The sequence below is a fragment of the Phaethon aethereus genome, assembly GCF_964289735.1.
Source record: "Phaethon aethereus genome assembly, chromosome: 15".
Lineage (NCBI taxonomy): Eukaryota > Metazoa > Chordata > Aves > Phaethontiformes > Phaethontidae > Phaethon > Phaethon aethereus.
Genome location: NC_138591.1, coordinates 6,622,812 through 6,642,618, shown reverse-complemented (window position 1 = coordinate 6,642,618; position 19,807 = coordinate 6,622,812). Strand labels below are relative to the sequence as shown.

Below are 19,807 nucleotides of genomic sequence, written 5' to 3'. Positions count from 1 at the left end.
AAATAGCAAGAGATAGTCTGTTGCAATACTTACATGTGAAATGGGTAATTTTAATTATTCTGGTTTTATCTGACCTGAATAGTGCACAAGTTTTCCTCAAGACAAATGGAAAAGGTCAAAGTGTGCGAAGTGCTGAGCATTCACAACTTCAGTGAGCAACGAAGGTGTCTAGTTACTGTCAGGATACAGTCCTGAAGCAGACTGGCCTGTTATTAAAGACTCCCGCTTCTGAATCTCCCTAATATATCTCACAAGGTTTCTAAAAGTCATTTCAGATTAAATAATGTATTAAAGCTGCTTAATTGTTCAATTAGATGCAACCTCTTTTGTGTAATACTATGGACAGGTGAAAGCTGGATCTCAATGAGAAATATCTAACGGCTACATTTAATAAACTGTTAAGAAAATTCATTTATATTAAATTTTATTTTACTGGAAATGAGAGTCATTAAGAAAGGATGCATTAAATTTTCTTAACGAGGTTTGGAAATAAAGATGTTATTTTACAGGAAAGAGAATCAGGCAAAGAAATCTTAACTATTTTTACCCCAATATTTGTCGACTTAACGCATGTAATCTAGTTTTCCTCATCTGAGGAAGCACTTCACAATGGTTAATTACTGCTAATAGAATTTATAGCTGTGACATCATATATGTGAAAATTTATGAGGGATCTTAAAAATCCTACTGAAAAAATTATAAATAAAGCAAATTAAACTTTGAAAAAAATCAATTCACCAAGAACGCATGGGAAGCCTCCTCAGGCACATGAGAACAAGTCATCTTAAGAGCCACCAATCTCATCTGATACAAGACATATGCAGGAGAAAAATCTTACATATGTGACTGTGAATAAAAGTGCTGTCTGTAACCTCCATTTACAGCTTAGCTAACTTGGGAATTTTTGTTCCTACTTCTATCAGCAGCAATAAAGTGGAATAAAGCTGCTCTGGTCATTTGCAGCAATACTACAAAGGACCACAGCTGCAAGGACACCCCAACCATGGAAGAGAGAAACCTCTCCCAAAGTAGCTAGAAGGGTTTGCAATATTAATCCGTACATTGCATGCCCACCCACAGATTAGTACAGTTGCTGGTGGCCTTTAGAATGTCTTGAGATGCCACTTACAGAAAAAAAATCCATGCAAACTCCTCTTTCAAAATAAGGAACCGAGAAAAATCCTACAGGTCTGTTGGGAACAGACATTGGTATAGGGCTGAAGAAAACCACCTGTGTTGAGAAGAAAGTTACGTCTAGTTTCCCTCATGTCACTTGCTTGAAAGGAGACCTTTGGGTAGTACAAGGACTTTGGTGCGCCACAAACTTCATCACTGTTTAATATATCCATCTGAAAAATGGGGTAATATGACAATTTCTCAAAAGCTATCATAACAAGAGTGAATAAATTAGCGTCAAAATATTTTTTATTTATTTTGTCAAAATACAGTCATGATATGCCATCAGGAAAGGTATTACGGAAAAGCAAATTACCATTACCATGACAGGGAGAAGATACAGAAAATATTTTAAAAAAAAACCAAAAATAAAATCCCTTTTAAAGATGGGGCTGGTTAGTTGATAACATATTTTTCAGCTGACCCTGTAAATGATAGATGTCAGATGAAAGGATTTGTGATTTCATGTTAATGATGCTATTAAATACAGTATTTCCCTATGAGAATGTTTGAACCAAATGCCCAAGTAAATATTTTGACAGCTTTGTTTCACACTGAAAAAATGGTAGAAGTGCAAAGAGACAGAAGGTTTCAAAGTAAATCACTCTGCAGCTTTTACTGAAATATGCTTTGAGATGTGTACTTGTGACCTTCCATAAAATTCATTCAAAGATTTAGAAAGATGAACTAGTTGATTTGGAGCCATAAAGCAGCATTAGAGTTTCCTAATCTATTTCTCCCTTTTTGTTAAATTTAGTGAACTATTTATGGTTATGGAAATGACAAGAAGAGATCTCTTTCTTCCGCCATAAACTAAGTAGGACGATGAGTGGATTTAGAAAGATGGAACAGCTATTGACTCTGACTGAGGAAAATTTAGCAAGGACGTGAGCTTCCCTTGCTTTCTCCTCTTAAGCCATATATTAGCGCTAAGCAAAGGGGTAAGAAAGCTACTCCAAAACCATTCCCTACAGAAAGGAGTTTATCCAGAGTAACAACCGTAAGAGGTTTGGTTCAGGGAAAGTAGTGTTAGTCCGGCTGCTTTTCCAAAGCCCAGTTGAATGAGTTGCATCATAAGCCTTTACTAATTTGGCTAGAAAATCATGCAATCATTGATGTTTCTAAAACTTCCTGCTTCTGAATGAGTTGAAAACACCACAGAAATATCTGCAACATCTGAGAACTTCCATATATAACTAAACTTAAAAGTCTTAGAACCGGACACTTCATAATGTTCAAAGCAATCACTTGTTTCGTCTGTAGAAACCAGAGTTGCTCTCCCAGCAAGCTAAGAAATGGCAAAATACATCCAAAAATATTTGTAAGTACCTAGGATCTTCACAACTTGATACACCAGTAGAGAGGACTTGCTGGAAATGACTGAAATTATAAGAAAAAGTAGTTCTGTCCATCTGGAGCATTCCCACGATAGTATTACAGATAGTAATACATGTATCACAGAATATATTCCTACCATTCGTTTTCGTCACAGAAATTCTTGATAAAAAATAGCCAAGATTGGCTCCGAGCTACTTAAAGCTGGTTTTTGGTTGCTGTTTTTAGCGTTATGTAGTAAATACTACTATTATTTGTCAGCATTAGCTTTAACCGACAAATTTATCTTCAGTAGCAGCTAAAGAAGCCTCAGTGCCTGCTCTGGCACTGGAAGCAGTGTAACTTATAAATCAGTTCTGTGCAGTGCCTGAGCTCATTTGCAGAGCCATGACTTTTTAATTCAGGCTCATCTGGGTGTTAACCCGCTTATTCAGCTTCCAGACCTAAGTCAGTATTTCTGCACAGCACTGTGTCATGCAGGCACCTTCCTCTGTTCAGCACTGATACCTCTTTAACTATCTGCATTGCAAAGCTGGACTCGCATAGAAGAGCTGCAAAACTGTTGCCTGCCTTTTTTTTGGTGAGCCTTCTTCAGGCAAAGCCTAGATCACTCAGCCTGGGTAGCTGTAATATTGATAGGGAGAAAAAGAGATGAGATATACATAAGGAACAGTAACCTGCATAAACTCATGAAATTAGAAGAAAAATGTTAATGTGCTTCTTGCAGAGCAGCAAAATTGTTGTATTAGAACCATAAAAAGCAGCAACCCACCAAGAAGTTAGTAACGGTTTAAAAGCAGTTCCTGCACAATATGACATCCTGTGGATGTCATGTGGGGGTTAGAAAAACACTGGCATGGCTCCAACACAGTTCTGCATATCACTTACCACCAAGATACTGAAAAGTGAATCCAGAAGTCCATGAGTGTATCACAGGGACTGAAAATCATCAAGTCTGGCTGCCGTCAGACATCTTGATTAAACAGGCAAAAGCTGTATGGGGCTATTACCAAGAGTGTAACGTGACATTCACAGAATCCTAAATGCATAGTTTGAATAATCAGATCATAATGAGAACACTAACATCTGGAAACGTGTATCATAAAGCCAAGTCTGAAATGGTAGGGTATCTAAATTGCCACAGCCAGGCTGAAGTAGGATGAGAAGCACTGTCCCATTTACAGTCAGTGAAAAATTTATTACGGCTATAGTTGGCATGTTTGTGCCAACACTGTCATTAAGATAAAACTGGAAAATATTTTGGAAGGAGAAAGAAAGCAAAGCTTTTCAGCGTGCAGCAAATTGAATGTGAAACCTCCATGTTCTATGGCTCAAAGATTAATCCGATGCTGCTGCCCATAAACCAAAGCCAGAGTGACAGGGAGCAGGAAGGAATCGCAGACTCTAGTCCCTTTTGAGTGAAGCTGGAAGGCAGCTCCAATAAAACAGCGTGTTTGCTTCCAGGTCTCTCATCTCCAGAACAACCACAGACACAGAAGTTCAAAGAAGAGCAATAGAGCACATCAGTGCCTGGAAGGACTAGCAAAAGATGAAGGATTACGGATGTACTGCTTCACCGAAGGGGCAGTGAGATCAAGAAAACAGATACAGCCATGTGAAGGATGTAAACACCAGGATGGGGAGAAGTTATTTACAAAATGTGGGGCAATACAATGATTTAGAAAACCTTGCTCATTAACAGGTCCAACATAGCAGAATAATTTTTCTGCTTCGTATATCCTAGCAGCATGCTTTGCCTTCTGCAGAAGATAATATCCTTGGGTACATTCACAGAATAGCCCTAAGCAGCACCAAATCTGTGGAGTGAATGCATCCTCTTCACCCGCCCCCAGCAAGAATAACTGCTGCCATATCGGCACCCTAAAAATAGGGAAGTTGTGGGCATTGCAACAGAGAGCTTTGTAGAGTTTCTGAGTAATGCCGGGGCTTCTAGGGAACTGCAAACAGACTGACGTGGCTTCATCAGATGGCTTGGGGTACTGAAGTTACACAAGGGAGTGCAAGATAATGATACGGTAAACTCACTCCTATTAAGACGAGACTACTTTTCTCCGCCACAACCAGAGACAGTGGCTTCCTTTAAACTGAGGAAGATCTGTCTAACTATTAACACCAATTGGAAAACACTCAGTTTTACCGACACACTGATTTAGGTCAAGGAGAGGAATGCCACTTAGAGGCAGGTCAAGCCCTGGCAGAAACTAAAAGTCAAGCAATATAAAAAGTTGGAGTGCAAAGTGCTAAAACAAGCTCGCTGATGTCTAGAGTATTAGGAAAACTGCAAGCCTTTGAAATCAGACAGTAGCAAGTGCCTGCCCAACTTCATATAAAACAACCGCAGAACAGCACCAAATGCAAATTTATCCCCTATCTGACTCTCTGGATTCACGAGGCTTCTTATGGAACTAATGAATGTGACAAAATGACTAAAAGCATGTATGAATAGATTAATTACATCCACAGTTAATGCTTGCCCCAGAACCTTTAAAAAATAGCCCTACGATTATTAAAGCAAAACTAGCCTCCACGACTATTCCCCTAATCTTTAGGAAAAGCTGCTCTTTAAGCCTCAGTTGTTGAAGGGAATTCAGCAATGTTGCCGCGTCTAATTACAATGGTTTCTCTTAAGTTCATGTACTATTTTTGCTACTAGCTAATTGATATTCAACATTTGAGCAGTTCTCCAACATTTTATGAAATTTAAGATAACTGATGAGCTTTAATATATGCTGCACCTCCCTATCAGGAAGGAATCTCATTCTCCATCCTGGAGGGTGGGGGAAAGGGCAATGACACTAAATGCTAATGTTAGTTGCTATCAAACTCAAGGAGTCTGTCTCTGGAGGGAGAAAAAAATAATCTGTGCATGTTTAGATTTCTAGTGCATCAGTTTCTCTTAATATCTAAAAGCTTAAGCCATTGATGGTGAAACATCAACACCAATGCCAAGTTTGAAATTAATAAAGATTAAGGCCACCAGCAATGAGAATGACTTAAGTTCAGAATCAAACATCAAAAGTCATCACTGACCATGGCTAAAAAAAGTGCTTAAGCTGTGAGCAGAAAATAAGCTTCAAAGTGTTATGGATCAATGAAGCAAACTAATCCTGACACAAGCCCACTCAGTGTAAATTTAGAAACTCTTTTTCAACATTAATGAGTGTGGTTGTATCTGCACAGAAGCTCTCTCAATATAGTCACCTGGTCCCAAATGTGGTAGGATGAATGGTTTTGTGATTTCCTGAAGGGCCACCTTCACCTCAGCTCTTCAGTCACAAATCTCAAATGTTGCTGCCCTCTTTACAGTCCAGCACAAGCTTCTGCTGGTTCCTTCAAAAAATCAGAAGCTTCCTAAATGCTAACACCGAGTGAACACTAAGTTACCTATTAATGCCCTTCTGCATTAATGGCCTCTGCTCTGGTAGGAGTAAAAAGCTGATATACTTCCTATGTTATTTTTATTTGTATTATATTTATCTATATTATATATATAGAATATATATATTTAAAATATCAAAATATCAAAACAAGTGCTTACAGCAACACTCCTCAGGTTTCTATATTCTTTGAAAGGAAGAACAGTGTTTCAGCTTTAAAATCTCCCATGCTTGGCACTGTTTGTAATAAAGTTTGACCGAGGACTGGGATCTGTTTCCATTCTGCAAACACAGCAGATAAACAACCACCCCGGGTTGTGCACTGCTTTCAGCAGTATTGCCACTGCGCTCAGCAAAAACCACCTTGTGTTCTGCAGTGTCAGACTACTTCCCCACTCGCTGGGAGATTCTCACTGTGTCTCACTTTTGTGTTTCTGTAGTGTGCCCTTGCTTTGTATTATTCTTATAAACATTTTTTCTTTTAAAAAAGCAGTCTCTGACATTCTCTGAATATCACCTAAATTTCAATTAGGCATGAGAAAAGTAAGATCTATAAAGGAAACTGAAAAGACAATGCCTTGGGAATCATTCTGGTGACACATATTGCTAGTACACCATAAATCATTACAAATAGAAATGTACCCGAGCAGCTTATTTTTGAAATTTTAACATGTGATAGATAATATTGCAAGGCTTAGATAACTCACAGCAATATCCACATAATGATATTATCTATTACTTCTACTTCAGATTATATCAATTGTGTAACTCCACATATTTTTGTGACATCTTTTCAGATCTCTGTCTATTCCTTTGACGAGTGGTAGAGAATATGTGAAGATCCATATAGCAATGAACTTTCTAAGCCAAATACAAGAACAAAAACATTTCTAGAAGAGAGTGGCTTGCCAAGACAAACAAGTTCTGCCAACATTTTAACACTACAGAAGGTCAGTTAGGTTTTAATTAAATCTAATTACTCTTCTCAGGAATTGCAACATCTTTTCACTTGAAGGCGCATAATGCTGAGAAAACGATGAATTTTTATTTTATATTTTCTAAGACTCAAAGTAATGAGACATTCTAATCTTGGCTTTAAATCTGAATCACAAAGAAAAAAAAAGCATGTCATCATTAAGAGGAAGATATTTGTGCAGTTTATTCGACCACTAATACTTCCTCACTCCTGCTTTTCCTTATTCCTCTGCAGTAATTTTACAGTTTTTTTTCTCTTCAGTACCACTCTGTTTTTTTCATTATTCCACATTTTCTTTTTTCCTTCTCAGTTTTATAACCTTTCTGCTTCCCTTCTTGCTTTAGCTCCTTAGTTCTCTTTTTTAGTCCTCTGTATATCCTCAGGTATTCCCCTCTGGTCCCTCAGCAAGGTGGAGGATCTGACAGTAGTAGACTTTCTTCTGTTTCCACAGGCATGCTGCGATTGCTGCATTAGATAGAACTGCGTTGGGAAACCACCTGAGCTTATCTCACTGAGGGAAAAGGTGAGATAAAAATTGATGAAGCAAAGACATTTTTTTCTCCACCTTTTCTTTTCTCACAGACCAACACAAAGGGAGAGTGGAAATAAACAGGAGCCATTTGGTGGCTTCTCCTCTGTCAGGAGTGCAAAACCTGGTGGATGCCAGTCCTGTTCTCATTCAAATGAGAAAGCAGCCAAAAAGCCTCGACTCTCGATGTAGCTCACAGGGCAAACCCTTCAGCTCTAGTTGGGGGCTGCAGCTTGCTAGCTGGCATCAGCTGCTGTTGCACGTGGCCATCCCATATGCATGGGGGGAAAAAAGCCTCTCAGTTGCTACAACGGTCCTCCAATAAAATGACCATTTGACCTCTCTGGAGGCTGGCAAAGCATCAAGGACTATTTGTTTGGTTTTAGGCTCTAATAACAAATCTGGAAAACTGGAAGAAGTGGTCAGCTTGTAGCACACTGTGCCCAGCAGTACAGACCCCCAGCAGTCCCCAGCAGCAGGGGCACAGACGGGAAGTGCTATCAGCCAGCCAGGTGCCTTGGTCTAGCGTTGCTCTTCGTGCGAAACACCACTCGGAATGTCGCTCCCTCGCTGCGGTGCGGGTCCTCAGCCGTCGGGAAGGGCAGTATGCAATTAGTGGTCCTGCCCCCCACACGCTGCATGCCTTACTCCCTCTCATCAACGCTCTCTTCATTAACTCATCTTGATTAAAGGGATGAAGCACGTCTTTGTGAAAGTCGCCCCGTCCCTCAGTGAGGAGTGTGGCCTGTGGGCTGCCTGCTACTTCTGTTTTATTTTTTAAATGGAACATACAAAAGCCATTGCAGAAGCAAGGCTTTCCAAGCACAGGACCCTGCACAAAACAGTAACTATTATTAACTCTGTTTTACGTCCTCCAAGTATGATTTTGCTACTTCTCCCTGACCTTACTGCCTGAAACAGAAATTTATTTTCCTAGTGAAGAATCCCACATACCAGAAAAAAGACGATTCTGTGCTCCGAGGGAACTACTACCTCTTAAATATGTATGACCTACAAAATAAGTTTAATTCTCCCTTGCATGTCAAAAGTATAGATGTGTAGCAAAAAATCTTTCACTGAATGTTTTCTAACATTTTTCTTTTAAAGTTATCAAACAAAATTTCACTAAAATAAATTCTGTATTTTCCTGTCATAGGCTAAAGCCTCATATGCTTGTGCTCTCATGCTGCAAATAGTCTCTTAATAAATAAAAATGACAGTTTTAGTTATCATGTGGTACTTCAAGTTTCACCTGTCCTACAGGAAATTCACATGTCATCAGGGAATGAAGATGCCACTTCACTTAGCAACCTTTCTGTCATGTAAGGCTTTTTATTGTAGGCGTGGCAAAACATAAATCCACAGCACCCTTTTGTTTACTTCCAATTATATTATCTCTTGCATCTCTAAGATTAACTTATCCTCCCACATATTATTCACACCTGTAGCCCTACAAAACCACGTAGACTGAAATCCTTAACCCACTGAAGTTGCTGGGGATTTGCTTACAGAGCTCGGATTTTAGTTTCCCTTCCCCAGCTAACATATTACTTCTCTGATTACTTTAAATTCAGTTGTTTCCTCTTCCTATCTTGCTGCGTTGAAAAAGTGTCTGAGGTGTAAAAGGGTTAAGCAGCTTTTCTGTAATTTACGGTGGTGCAAGATGGTCCTGGCACATCTGGGGCTAGAATGGTGTCTATGGTTATGTTTGCTTGGCAGCTCGGCAGCTCAGCATCTTATGACTATCCCTGTTAAGTCTACAAAATTCAAATCGTCTGTTGCTGAAATAGTCCCTTACAACCTCTTGCTATACATATAGCCCTCGGACTCTGTGTACTACAAGATCAAATGATGTAGCAGGTTTACTATTTCAAGGTAATTTGGTACGTATTAAGTGAAACTCTAGAGTCAAATTGGTTCAAATATTCATTCAAATGCAGTTTCATATTCTCTCACCTAACAAGGCAAAAATCCATACAGATAACAGTGGAATATCAAGCAAAAACCCATCGCTTGTTCCTTTGCTTTCCAAACCTGAAATCCATTATCTCTAGATCCACCACTTACTAGCACACATACCAGAGTATAGTCTGAGCAGATGGTTCAAAGCTAACTGTCAATCCATTTGCAGTTCAAAACAGTGGTGAACTACTCCAGCTGTTTTCCAGATCAAAAATATTATTGTCATTTTGCTATCGCTGCGTGCTGAGGGTTATGTAACAAAAATGCACATGTCCCTCTGCCTGGAATGCAATTAATTTCCTCCCTCCCCACTGAGAGTGGTAAGTAACAATTCAGACAGTCTGGATGCTTCAGTTTTGAGCATGGCCAGAGATGCAGCCCTGGAATTATTCCATGTGGTAACCCACTACTTGTCACACGCCAGTCTTCTGGAGGTCTTACAGACAAGGCTATATTTTGCAGTTTGGAAAAAAATAAACACTTTCGTCCTGTTTATACATGACCTCTTAATGTCTGTAGGGTACTATGAATGATCTGTTGCAGTTCTTTATTTTAACCATAGACTTTGCTTTATATTGGAATTTTAAGTATCCTAAATAACTGCGCTAACTATCGGCCACTATACTTGCTACATACTTCGGTATGCAAAAATAAGACATTGTACACTATTAGCTTTAAAATAGTGGCATAATCCCATCTTAATTTACAAACATCCAGATATCATGCAGGCAGTTAAATTCAGACTCCATAATGCTTAACCACATCATGCAATTTCCTTGTATAAAGAGAAAACTGAAACTCCTTTGCTGAATTCAATGCACTTAAACAAAATTTATTTCCTCAATGCAATCTTTTTTGCAATGTGCCTTTCATGTTTGTAAGTGCAGCTACCCCAGTGATATTAATATATATCAACAATAAGATCTTCAGGACAGGAGCTGTCTTTCTATAAAATGTTTGCACCATACTTAACATCCTTTAGTTCCTCCTGTGAGATAAATACAACGGGGTGATCAACTGTATGCGAGGGTGTCAACTGAGATGAATCATTAACTGAGTATTCAACTGCAGCAATTTCCTTTACTGTGTTATTACTTGGTTCGCCTTGTTCTGGATTTCTGGCACAATTTACAGGTTACTTCTGTAGGGAGCACCTGCCGTGGTTTTAGTATTCTTACCTGGTTAAATAGGCCAGAGCCAGCTCAGATCCTGACTGCTTTTTAGGCTCCACCTTTTTAATAGAGATTCCAGCTTCTCTCATCAGCTGTTTTTCTTTCTTCTTGCGCTCTTTTTTTAATTTTCTTTCCAGTTTCCTCCTTTCCTCTGCAGTAAGCTCTTCCTCGTCTTTTGTTGCCTGAAATAATCAACATTTAAATAAAGTGTTTATATTTCTATAGGAAAGTGAACAAAATATGCATAAATACAATTGAAGGGCACAGGTAATATATAAAATGAGATGCTTCAAGCTTCATAATTTTACTGTTCACTATACTTCCATCACCTCTCTATTCTGCTCAATTCACAGAACTGTAAATACTGCACTTGCAGAAATCTGTAGAATTGCCCTCTATAGATGACTATACTGTTCTCAGCAGTATAGTAAACTGAGCACCTTCTAGCTAGGTATTAAACATCATATTAAATATTTGTTATGCTGTTTGTTCTCTCACACTCAAACCTGACAGGGTGAACAGCAGAGGCTGAGTATGGATTTTTTTTGTAGCATATGCATATTTAAGGGGGAGAAGTAGGGTTTCTTTAAGATCCCTGGTTTCTGGGACTGTTTCTTGTGTAACCTCACACTGCTTCGGCCTGAAAAAACCTCTGTCTGCGACACAGAGGCTTCATCTTCATTATGCTGAAGGAGATGATGTGACAACTACCATCTTCATCCAAGACCTCTTGGAGGTCCTTTAGCAATCTTGGGTAAACATACGCACACTCCTGCATAAACATATACACATATACCCCACAAAGGCTGAAGTTTCTTTAGGTTTACAGACAGAACAGTTAATTATTCACACTGAAAACAAAGTTACTATGAATATATGCATAAGTGTACCCCAAATGAAAATATTTATCTCATGCACAGATGAAGAGCATTAAATGGATATGCTGAATTTATCAGGGAAAATCCAGCGTTAGATCACACAGTGCAGAAATAAAAAGTTGTTCCATAGCAAGATGAGACTGACTCCAGGGGCTCCTAGAAGTCTGAGAGGTTCATTCATATTCTTCCAGGCAATAGTCCCACTAAATTGTTAAGTGTAAGTTAGAAGCATTAAAAAATTGCTGCTGGTGTAATACTATATGGCTCTTTACTCAATGTCCTCCTCAAGATTTCCCTGAGAGAGATAATACTCTTTACAGAACCCTCACTCCTCCAATGATCGTTGTACACCAACCTTCACAAAAATTGTAGACAAAGGAGCTTCTGGGTATCCAAACCCCTACATACCTCAGGAAGCAGGAGGGATTTGGACACTATGAAGCCACCTCTTCTGTGCAACCTCCCAGTAATGACTGAGCAATAAGTACGAAATTCCACAAACAAGACCCTTGCACTGTACTGGTCTTGCTTTTAGGTGTTTCAAAGTCCAAAATTGAAGGCACAGTGCTAATTCTTGGCTTATATGACAATGATAGATCTCTCTCAGTCCCAAATAAAACTTTGATACTTTCATCATGGTTTAAGCAACTGCTGTTTCTGGGCCACCCCCCATGGGTCAGGCACCACAGGCTAAAGTTAGGAGCACTGAGGACCATTTAAGTATCACCTTCTCTTCCAACAGAAATCCAGTAACAAAAATACTAGAAGTATTAGCTTCTCCGATGAGCTCAGAGTTTCTAGTTCCTGTTTGCTGTGCTTCCCTACGATCATTTGTAGCCAACTCCAAATTGCAAACATTGACACATTTCTAAATTATGGGCTCAGACTGGAATAGGTTGTCAGGCTCCCATTTTTTATCTAACCATGTTCAGCATCTTCTGTCAAGGCCATTTAAATATCCTGCTTATGACATTTAACAAGAGGTGGGGCTACGGGCAACACTGTGGAAACATAATGGATTGCAGTAATGTGAAATATGATAGAGATGTTGCCCAAACAGTAATGATTTGTCAATGACACCATTAATTAATCCACTTCCTCAGCAACAGTTGTACTGGGTTTGTTAAGACAACCTGAGCAAGGCACAGTTTCCAATGAGGCCAGGCTATATTTATAAGACGATGGTGTCTCCAGGTAGGGAAAAACCACCCAGCAACAGTAGTGAAAATGGCATGGATGTAATGTGGCCCAGGAAATGTCCACCTTACCTGCACACAAGTGGACTCTGAAGCAGAGTCCTGTATGACAAGGACAGAAAAAGGGGAGACTGCATGCAAGTGTTTCTTGAGTTATTTAAATCTGTAATTCTTCTGCTCAAAATAAATAAAGTACACGTTCTGATATTTCTGCCAAATCTGCATGTCCCCTCAAGTATAAACTGATGAAGGTGGAGACTACAGAGACAAGTAAGGCAGTCCGGAGGAACCACCCATGCCTACGTCAGCTGTATTAGCATCTCACATCCAAGCCTGGGGAAGATAAAGGAGTCTAACCGCCACCAACATTTCCAAGAAGTACATTCACAGACTGAACTTGGTTCAGATCCAGCAGCTTTACTACAGAATCATACTTGCCAGGTGACGTCCTGTGACAGAGCACTGCAAACACATGGAGGCCAAACCGAGTACAAAAGAAACGCTCTTCCTCCTCTCCCTGCTCTCTCCTCACATGTTTGGGGAACCCATAACCGAAACCTGAATGCACAAGAAGATCAACTGCTTTATGGAGAGATTGGTTAAAACCACTTTATAAACTGACAAATCTTTAGGGTTATATCAATTCATGTCAGTCAAGTGATTTCAAACGAAAATCCAGACATGGTGCTAAATAACATTATTCTTGTTGACATTCAAGCAAAGGATGGTCAAACAAGACAATACCTGAACACAATCTTATTTGCCAAAGACACCTGCTGAGGACTAAACATTTGTTCAGTGTCGATTCATGTACTATCTAAGTTTAGTCTGACTCATCTTTTCAACTTTCTGTTTTCAAAGACCAAAAAAGGGCAAAAAAGCAGAAATCAAGAGTACATGGGAGTGGGACAATAAAGAGGCTTTTTTTGTTTAAAATACTTTTTAGCTACTTTTATGGAAAAGCCACCATTCACGTGCAAACACACACAAAAAAAGCAACATATGTTGCATTTATATAGAAGACATTTTATAACTCATGCTGAGGATAAAATAATATTTAGTGTGAAGGTAGGTACATAATTGTTATACAGGAAACAACGTTTTCGTTTGGAAAGCCACCCTGGTACTTACTAGAACAACAATCCAGCCCCACAAAGCCCAGGAAAACACTGAGGGTGGTCATTTATAAAGTGTTTGTAAAAGATTACTACAGCAGCTGTCCAACAGACGACACACTACAGTTAATCTTCTTTTAAAAATAATGTAATGAATTTGTTTACTTTTCTGTGAGCCATGAAGCTTTCAAATAAAGTGACTGTGGCACATCATTAGAGCCGGTCTGATAAAGAGGCCTCTGCTTCTTCGTACTTACAGTAAATGCATATGGCTGTACCTTCCCTTCCCCCCGCATTCCTTGCATTATCAAAAAGCTTTTTATCCCGCTCCCCGACCGCTCCATTAAAAACAAAACAAGTTGCTCCCTCCCTGTAGGTCCCAAGGTAAATACCGAGCCCTAACAACGGCCGTTTCCAGCACCGCAGTCGATGCGCCGTGGGCTGTCTGAAACAAGAGCGCTGGTCTCCCCATGGGGCTGGTGCTGTCCGGGGCACGGAAGAGTCAGGATTTACTGGAGATACCTGCTGGTAGCCCCCAGCATCATCCACGGAAAAGGGGATTCATCAGGCTTCTGCTCGGGCCTCCCGGCACACATACTGTGAAAGAGCTCACAACACTACAGCTCAACCACCTTCTCTAGTTGCAACTAGATTTTTATCCATCCACGTCAACTTGATTAATCCAGTAGTACGTACCACAACCTGTCCTGGACTGGCTTCTAATTTGAAAGCCTCAAGTTTTATGTGCTTCATAAAATACCTGCATTTGGTGGTATATTCTCCACTGAAGCTGAGGGTAGTTTTATCCCAATTTAACAAAAACAAAACAAAACAAACACCACAACTGAAAACAACCTTCCCCAAAACCTGTGACTCAGAAAAAACCAAAACCAAACTTGCACTGGAATTTCAAGCCTAGCTGTATTTATTTTAACTTGGATTATCTCTGTTATGATATTCTACTGATGTATTTCTCCGTTCTTTAAACCAACAGCCTTACTTTTTAATTTTGCTTTCCCTGAACCATTACTGTGACTGTTTTTCTGAAAGATGTGTCCAAAGTTTCTGAGCCATTTGGATTATGAGTTTTACTATTATGTCATTATTTAAATTTTAAAAACCCAACCAATGGGACTTCATTGTTTTGAGATCATAAATACTCCACGTTGTCTCCTCCTGTATAAGTGAGATCACAATTTGCAGTGCTACAATTTAGTCTTAACTATAACACTGTAAAGTCCGTATTTGAGCATGTGAGACACTTGTTTATTGGTGTGATAAATTTAAACCATATGCATACAGAAAAACACAACACTTGCTTATTTGCAAAGCCTGCTGAGAGGTACCACCCCACCTTGGACCATGGGCTCATTAGATCTCAATCTAAACAAGGTCAGGCTAGGTCAGTACACTCGAATGAATGACATTCAGAGGAGAGCCAGTGTTTTCTCATGATTAAGGAGGTGGGAGTCTTCCACTTGGAAACTTTCCAGAGGCCTGAAAAGGTGCTAAAAGGGATATTGCCACTGGATGCCATATTTTCAGTAAAAGACAGACCCCCAAATCTTTAGCACTTACATTCATAAACAACCACTGTCATCTCTGCAAGGGTATGAAGACACAGGCTCAGACATATTCAAGCAGATTCCCAAAGTTCATACTATACCATGTCCATCTGCATGCAAAGTGCTGTGACTGCCAATACTCTGCCTTTCATCAATGCCAGTCTCTACATTTCTGAACTGTATTTAAACATAGTAGTAGACTGTAAATAGTCGAAGACATCTGACTCAAAATATCTGGAGGCTTCAGCTGTTGCAGTTTTAGATACCAGTTAAAGTTTTCCATTATGCTTTGTAATCTGGAAATACGGCACAAATTTAAAACATTTTGTAAGTAATCTTTAAAAATTAGCTTACTCATCATAAAAGGGGAGCCATCTCAAACTGAAGTAAAGCATTTCATAGTGTAAAGCAGTCCTGCTAAGCAATTCAGACCAGAAGAAAATAACTATAACTGCAAGAGAAACTAGCAGAAAGATGTATCCAAGAGGATTTCTTGAAAATATATGACCCTTTTTCTGCAGCACAAGTGGCAAAACCAAACAGGTGTAGTTTTTCAGAGACTCCAATTGCATAAAAACTTACATTGACAGGGGACTATAAACCCTAGTAGATGAGCAACCAGTACCAAGAGAGTATTAAGAGAGCACACTAACTGTGTTGTGTTTCAGCAGAGCAGCAAGTGCATTTTTAAATTTGTTTCCAGATTTATAGTTACCCAACAGTCCTTGACTGCCTCATACTTGAGTAGAATTTAAGACATCTTCTAAAGACTTCCGTTCCTCCTCCTCACTTGTCACTCTTTCAAGGACTCCTACATGTGCATTCCTAGTTATCTTGTTGCAAGCATAGAATAAGGTTTAGAGAGTCAGAAACTCTAAAGAATTCCCACGATGAACCAAATACTCATTTATTACAAATTTGCCTTTGGTATTTGCCTGTGTAGGTCTGAATTTCTGCCTGTTCAGGGGTTTGGCTTTGCTGCCAAACCTATAGCAGTAACCACAGACCAAGCCACACCACCAAATTTACTATTTATTAGTACCAGAGAATCCAGCTCCTCCAAAAGCCAATAGGCTTTTATCCTCTTCTACCAGCACAGCAACACAAGTCTGTACAACAGCAAAGCAAGCAACATCAGAAATTCAGAAGAATAAATTATAACTTTACTAACAGTGACAAACTTCTTAGAAGGGCGTCGTATTTTTGAACTCCAAAGAGAAAGATGGGGAACTGGATGATATCACTTTTTGCGTAGTAGAAGCACTGTATCGCCTTGTTTGTTCATTAAGCTCATGTTATTTCATAACTTTTAATATAGAGGAATGTCAAAAGAGGCTTTGTTCACTGACCTAGAGCTGACGAGGAGCTACTGACCCGTCACGTAATGCCTTCTGCTTACAAGCAGCCTTTTGCCCCAAAAATACCCCGTGCATGGTATCAGCATGTAAAATGTTCTGTTTGTCTTACACAATACATATGAACCCAGATAAGTAAGTGGCCATCTGCCAGCTTAAAAACAAAAAGCAGAATCTATAAACACAGTTCAAAACCTACAAAGAAAGGCTGGCAAATCGTCAAGGTTCATAAAAGAAAGATTGACTACCTGAGGCTTGCCAAATAACTGTACTATAACTACAGCAATGGATTTTGTATAAAATATGCAGTATGGCCATATTGGATTTAAATTAACTATTTTCTATCATTTAGCACCTTATGAAAGAAGTATGACCAGAAAGGGCATATGACATTTCATTACCATGCAGAAAGCAAATTTTGAATGAAAAGTAACATTCGCAGAAGCATACCTCCTTACATCATGTCTGTTGCTATTACAGACGAAGTTTGGTTTTTTTTAATGATACATTGCGCAAAGAAAAAAATAAAATTTTTTCATAAAAGCTAGGAGTTTTTAGAATCTCAACTACTCGCAACAAAAACACTGGGAATAACTTATATTAAGTTGATTTGGAAACGTTTCTGTAGATGCAACCCAGCAGAAAAGCCTCAAACAAGTTCTGCAGGAAGCCAGATTTAAATAAGAACAAGCTTTTTATCTTTCTGATCCAGGAAAGGATTCTTTTAGTGGTCATGTAATTTTTTTTTTTTTTTTTAATAAAAAAAAGCACCCTTGTGTACACAGCTATAGTATCTCACAAGCAGAAGTGATCAGGTAGCACCCTAAATTTGCAGCTGTAATTTAGAGTAGATGCAACTTCATTAGCTTGAAACCTGGCCTAATTTACAACTATGTGATCTTTATATGTTTTGTAGATTTACAGCCAATTCTGAAGAGCACATGAAGTATTATCATTAGGAACTGCTGAATCAGAAATCGAGAAATTTACTAAATTAAATGAAAGCATTTATAGGCACACAGAACAAAACGATTTACAGAACCTAGCTTGTTGAATTCCACTTTATAGATTGTTTGCTCCTATAAAATACATACTGTAGCAGATTAAGTTCTAAGGCATAAATAAGTACCACATTTTATTTCTCTTTTTTTCCACTAGTATCACAGTCCTGAATACAACAGAAATCTTTGAGACACCACCGCGCCTGCAGGCTCGGGGAATGCAGTTTTGCTTCATTTGCAACTACAGCACTGCCAGGAATTTTCACATATTTGTTGAAGGATTTTGCCTACTCTCTTACCCTTAATTAAACCACGTTAACCAATCGGGAGAAGATGGGATTAAAAAAAAGGAAACCCCTCAGAAATCATTTGTATCCACATCCCTGTGGCTTACACACAGCCCTTTTAACCCCTCCCCAGAAACGCACAGAGGAATTTTAATAGAAGGCGCACGAGACTGTCACAGCGCTGGTTTGCATCGCCACCAAAGTCGTCCCCTTCAGGGGTGCCGACAATTTCTTCCAAAGCTTAAAAAGGCTGTGGGCTGCGAGAGGAGGCAGAAGCAGAGCACAGGCTGTTTTGAAATTCTTGCTGGAGAATTTTTTTTTTTTTTAAATAAATAAATAAACCAACCCCAAACCACGAGCTCGATCTCCTCCAATGAAAGAGGTACCACAGGGTGTAGGCAGGTTGCCAGGCGAGCTCGGCAGCGTGACCGCACTGCATTGAGTTTCTTTAATGAAAGCCAGGAAAGAACACATTACACAGTGTTTCTTCTGAGAGCCAGCTAGCCTCCAGTGATTGAAATCAATAAAAACAGTCGGCAAGGGGCCCAGTGGGGGAAGAGAGAAATCTCCACTACAGCATTCAGTTTGCTTTCCACTTTCTCCCTCCCCCCTAAAGTTAAACTCTGAAGATCACCATGACAAGCTACTTCGCTTCCAGCGCTGGGAAGACGCTGGTGGGGATTTAAAGGAAGCAAGCGCTTTCCTTCGCCTCCCTGCCTTCGCTCTCTCCCCAGCGTGAAGGAAATGAAAGACTTGTTTGGAATTTGAATCCCGCCTGGAAAAACTTCATCGGACAAGTGCATCGTTCTGCATTTCAGGAAAGGGATGGAAATTACTGTTGGAGAATGCTAAACGAAAGAAAGAAAAGCAAGAATCTGACTCAGCCAGGGCCCACGTACAGGCTAGGATGTCCACCACGGCGGAGGGGACCTCTGAAGCTGTGGGAAGAACTGCAAGCAAGCGCCTGAGATTCGCACGATCCACATCCTAAAGCAGCCGAAACGTTAGGGAACACGTGACCAACACGCCGATCCAGGTAAGCAGAACCCGCTCTTAGCGATTCTCTGTACCGCGTCCAAAATCGGAGGGGGACCTTTCTGCTTCAGCCTCTACAGATTGCCCCATGTCCTCCCTCGTTAACCTCAGGCAAGTTAACACTAAGCTTGTCCCGTCTGAAATTCATGTCAGGCCACTAATCCTCACTGAACTATAAAACATGCACAAAAGCCCTTTGTTTACTGTTTTTGCGTTGAATTAGCTAGTTGACAAGGTAGGATGGGGCCATTGCATAAGTCCAGCCCCTCCAGGAGCTCACGCTCCCGGTCCAGGAGGGCCCGCTCGGCGTAAGGAAACACAACTGACGCTGCACGCTGGAGCTGACTGTGATCTGACAGACTGCCAGTAATGAATTTCTAATATGGTCCATATTTATCTATTTTATTTATGTATTTTAATCACCATAGCAGCCACATACAGTACATACTTGCACCAAGTCCCATGTGCTGATCTGTACCACGCATTACAGGAACGTGCATGCACAGGGGCTAGTCTGTTTTGTTGAAAAGAACTTTGCAATTACTTGTTACTACAGCCAAGGGGGCTTTCTGGCATATTATTTAGGAATGACCAACATAGGTTTACCCAGCACAGGTATATTCTGCCATTACCCTAATGCACGTGGTCTTTATACAGATACCCCTAGAAAAATGGGAAAGACAGAGATCACAGCTGTAGATCACAACATCCTTCTCAAGTTTTTGGCCAACGTTAGGTGATTTATGCAGACTTTGGTGAGACACAAAGGGTGAAATCAAAGCCTGCCTTTTGCAAGGCAAGCAGAAGTGATAATAGCTACATCTCTT

At 39.8% G+C, this 19,807-nt stretch overlaps 1 protein-coding gene across 1 annotated transcript in view; it reads right to left on the bottom strand.

The window, feature by feature from the left end:
- Window positions 1-19,807, bottom strand: part of LOC309410378 (cytochrome P450 2W1-like) — a gene marked incomplete at its 3' end in the record, with an annotated part of 157,354 nt that overhangs the window by 42,821 nt on the left and 94,726 nt on the right. Inside the window, 1 exon segment of the mRNA XM_082006760.1 lies at window positions 10,555-10,730. Coding sequence (XP_081862886.1) covers window positions 10,555-10,730 — 176 coding nt within the window.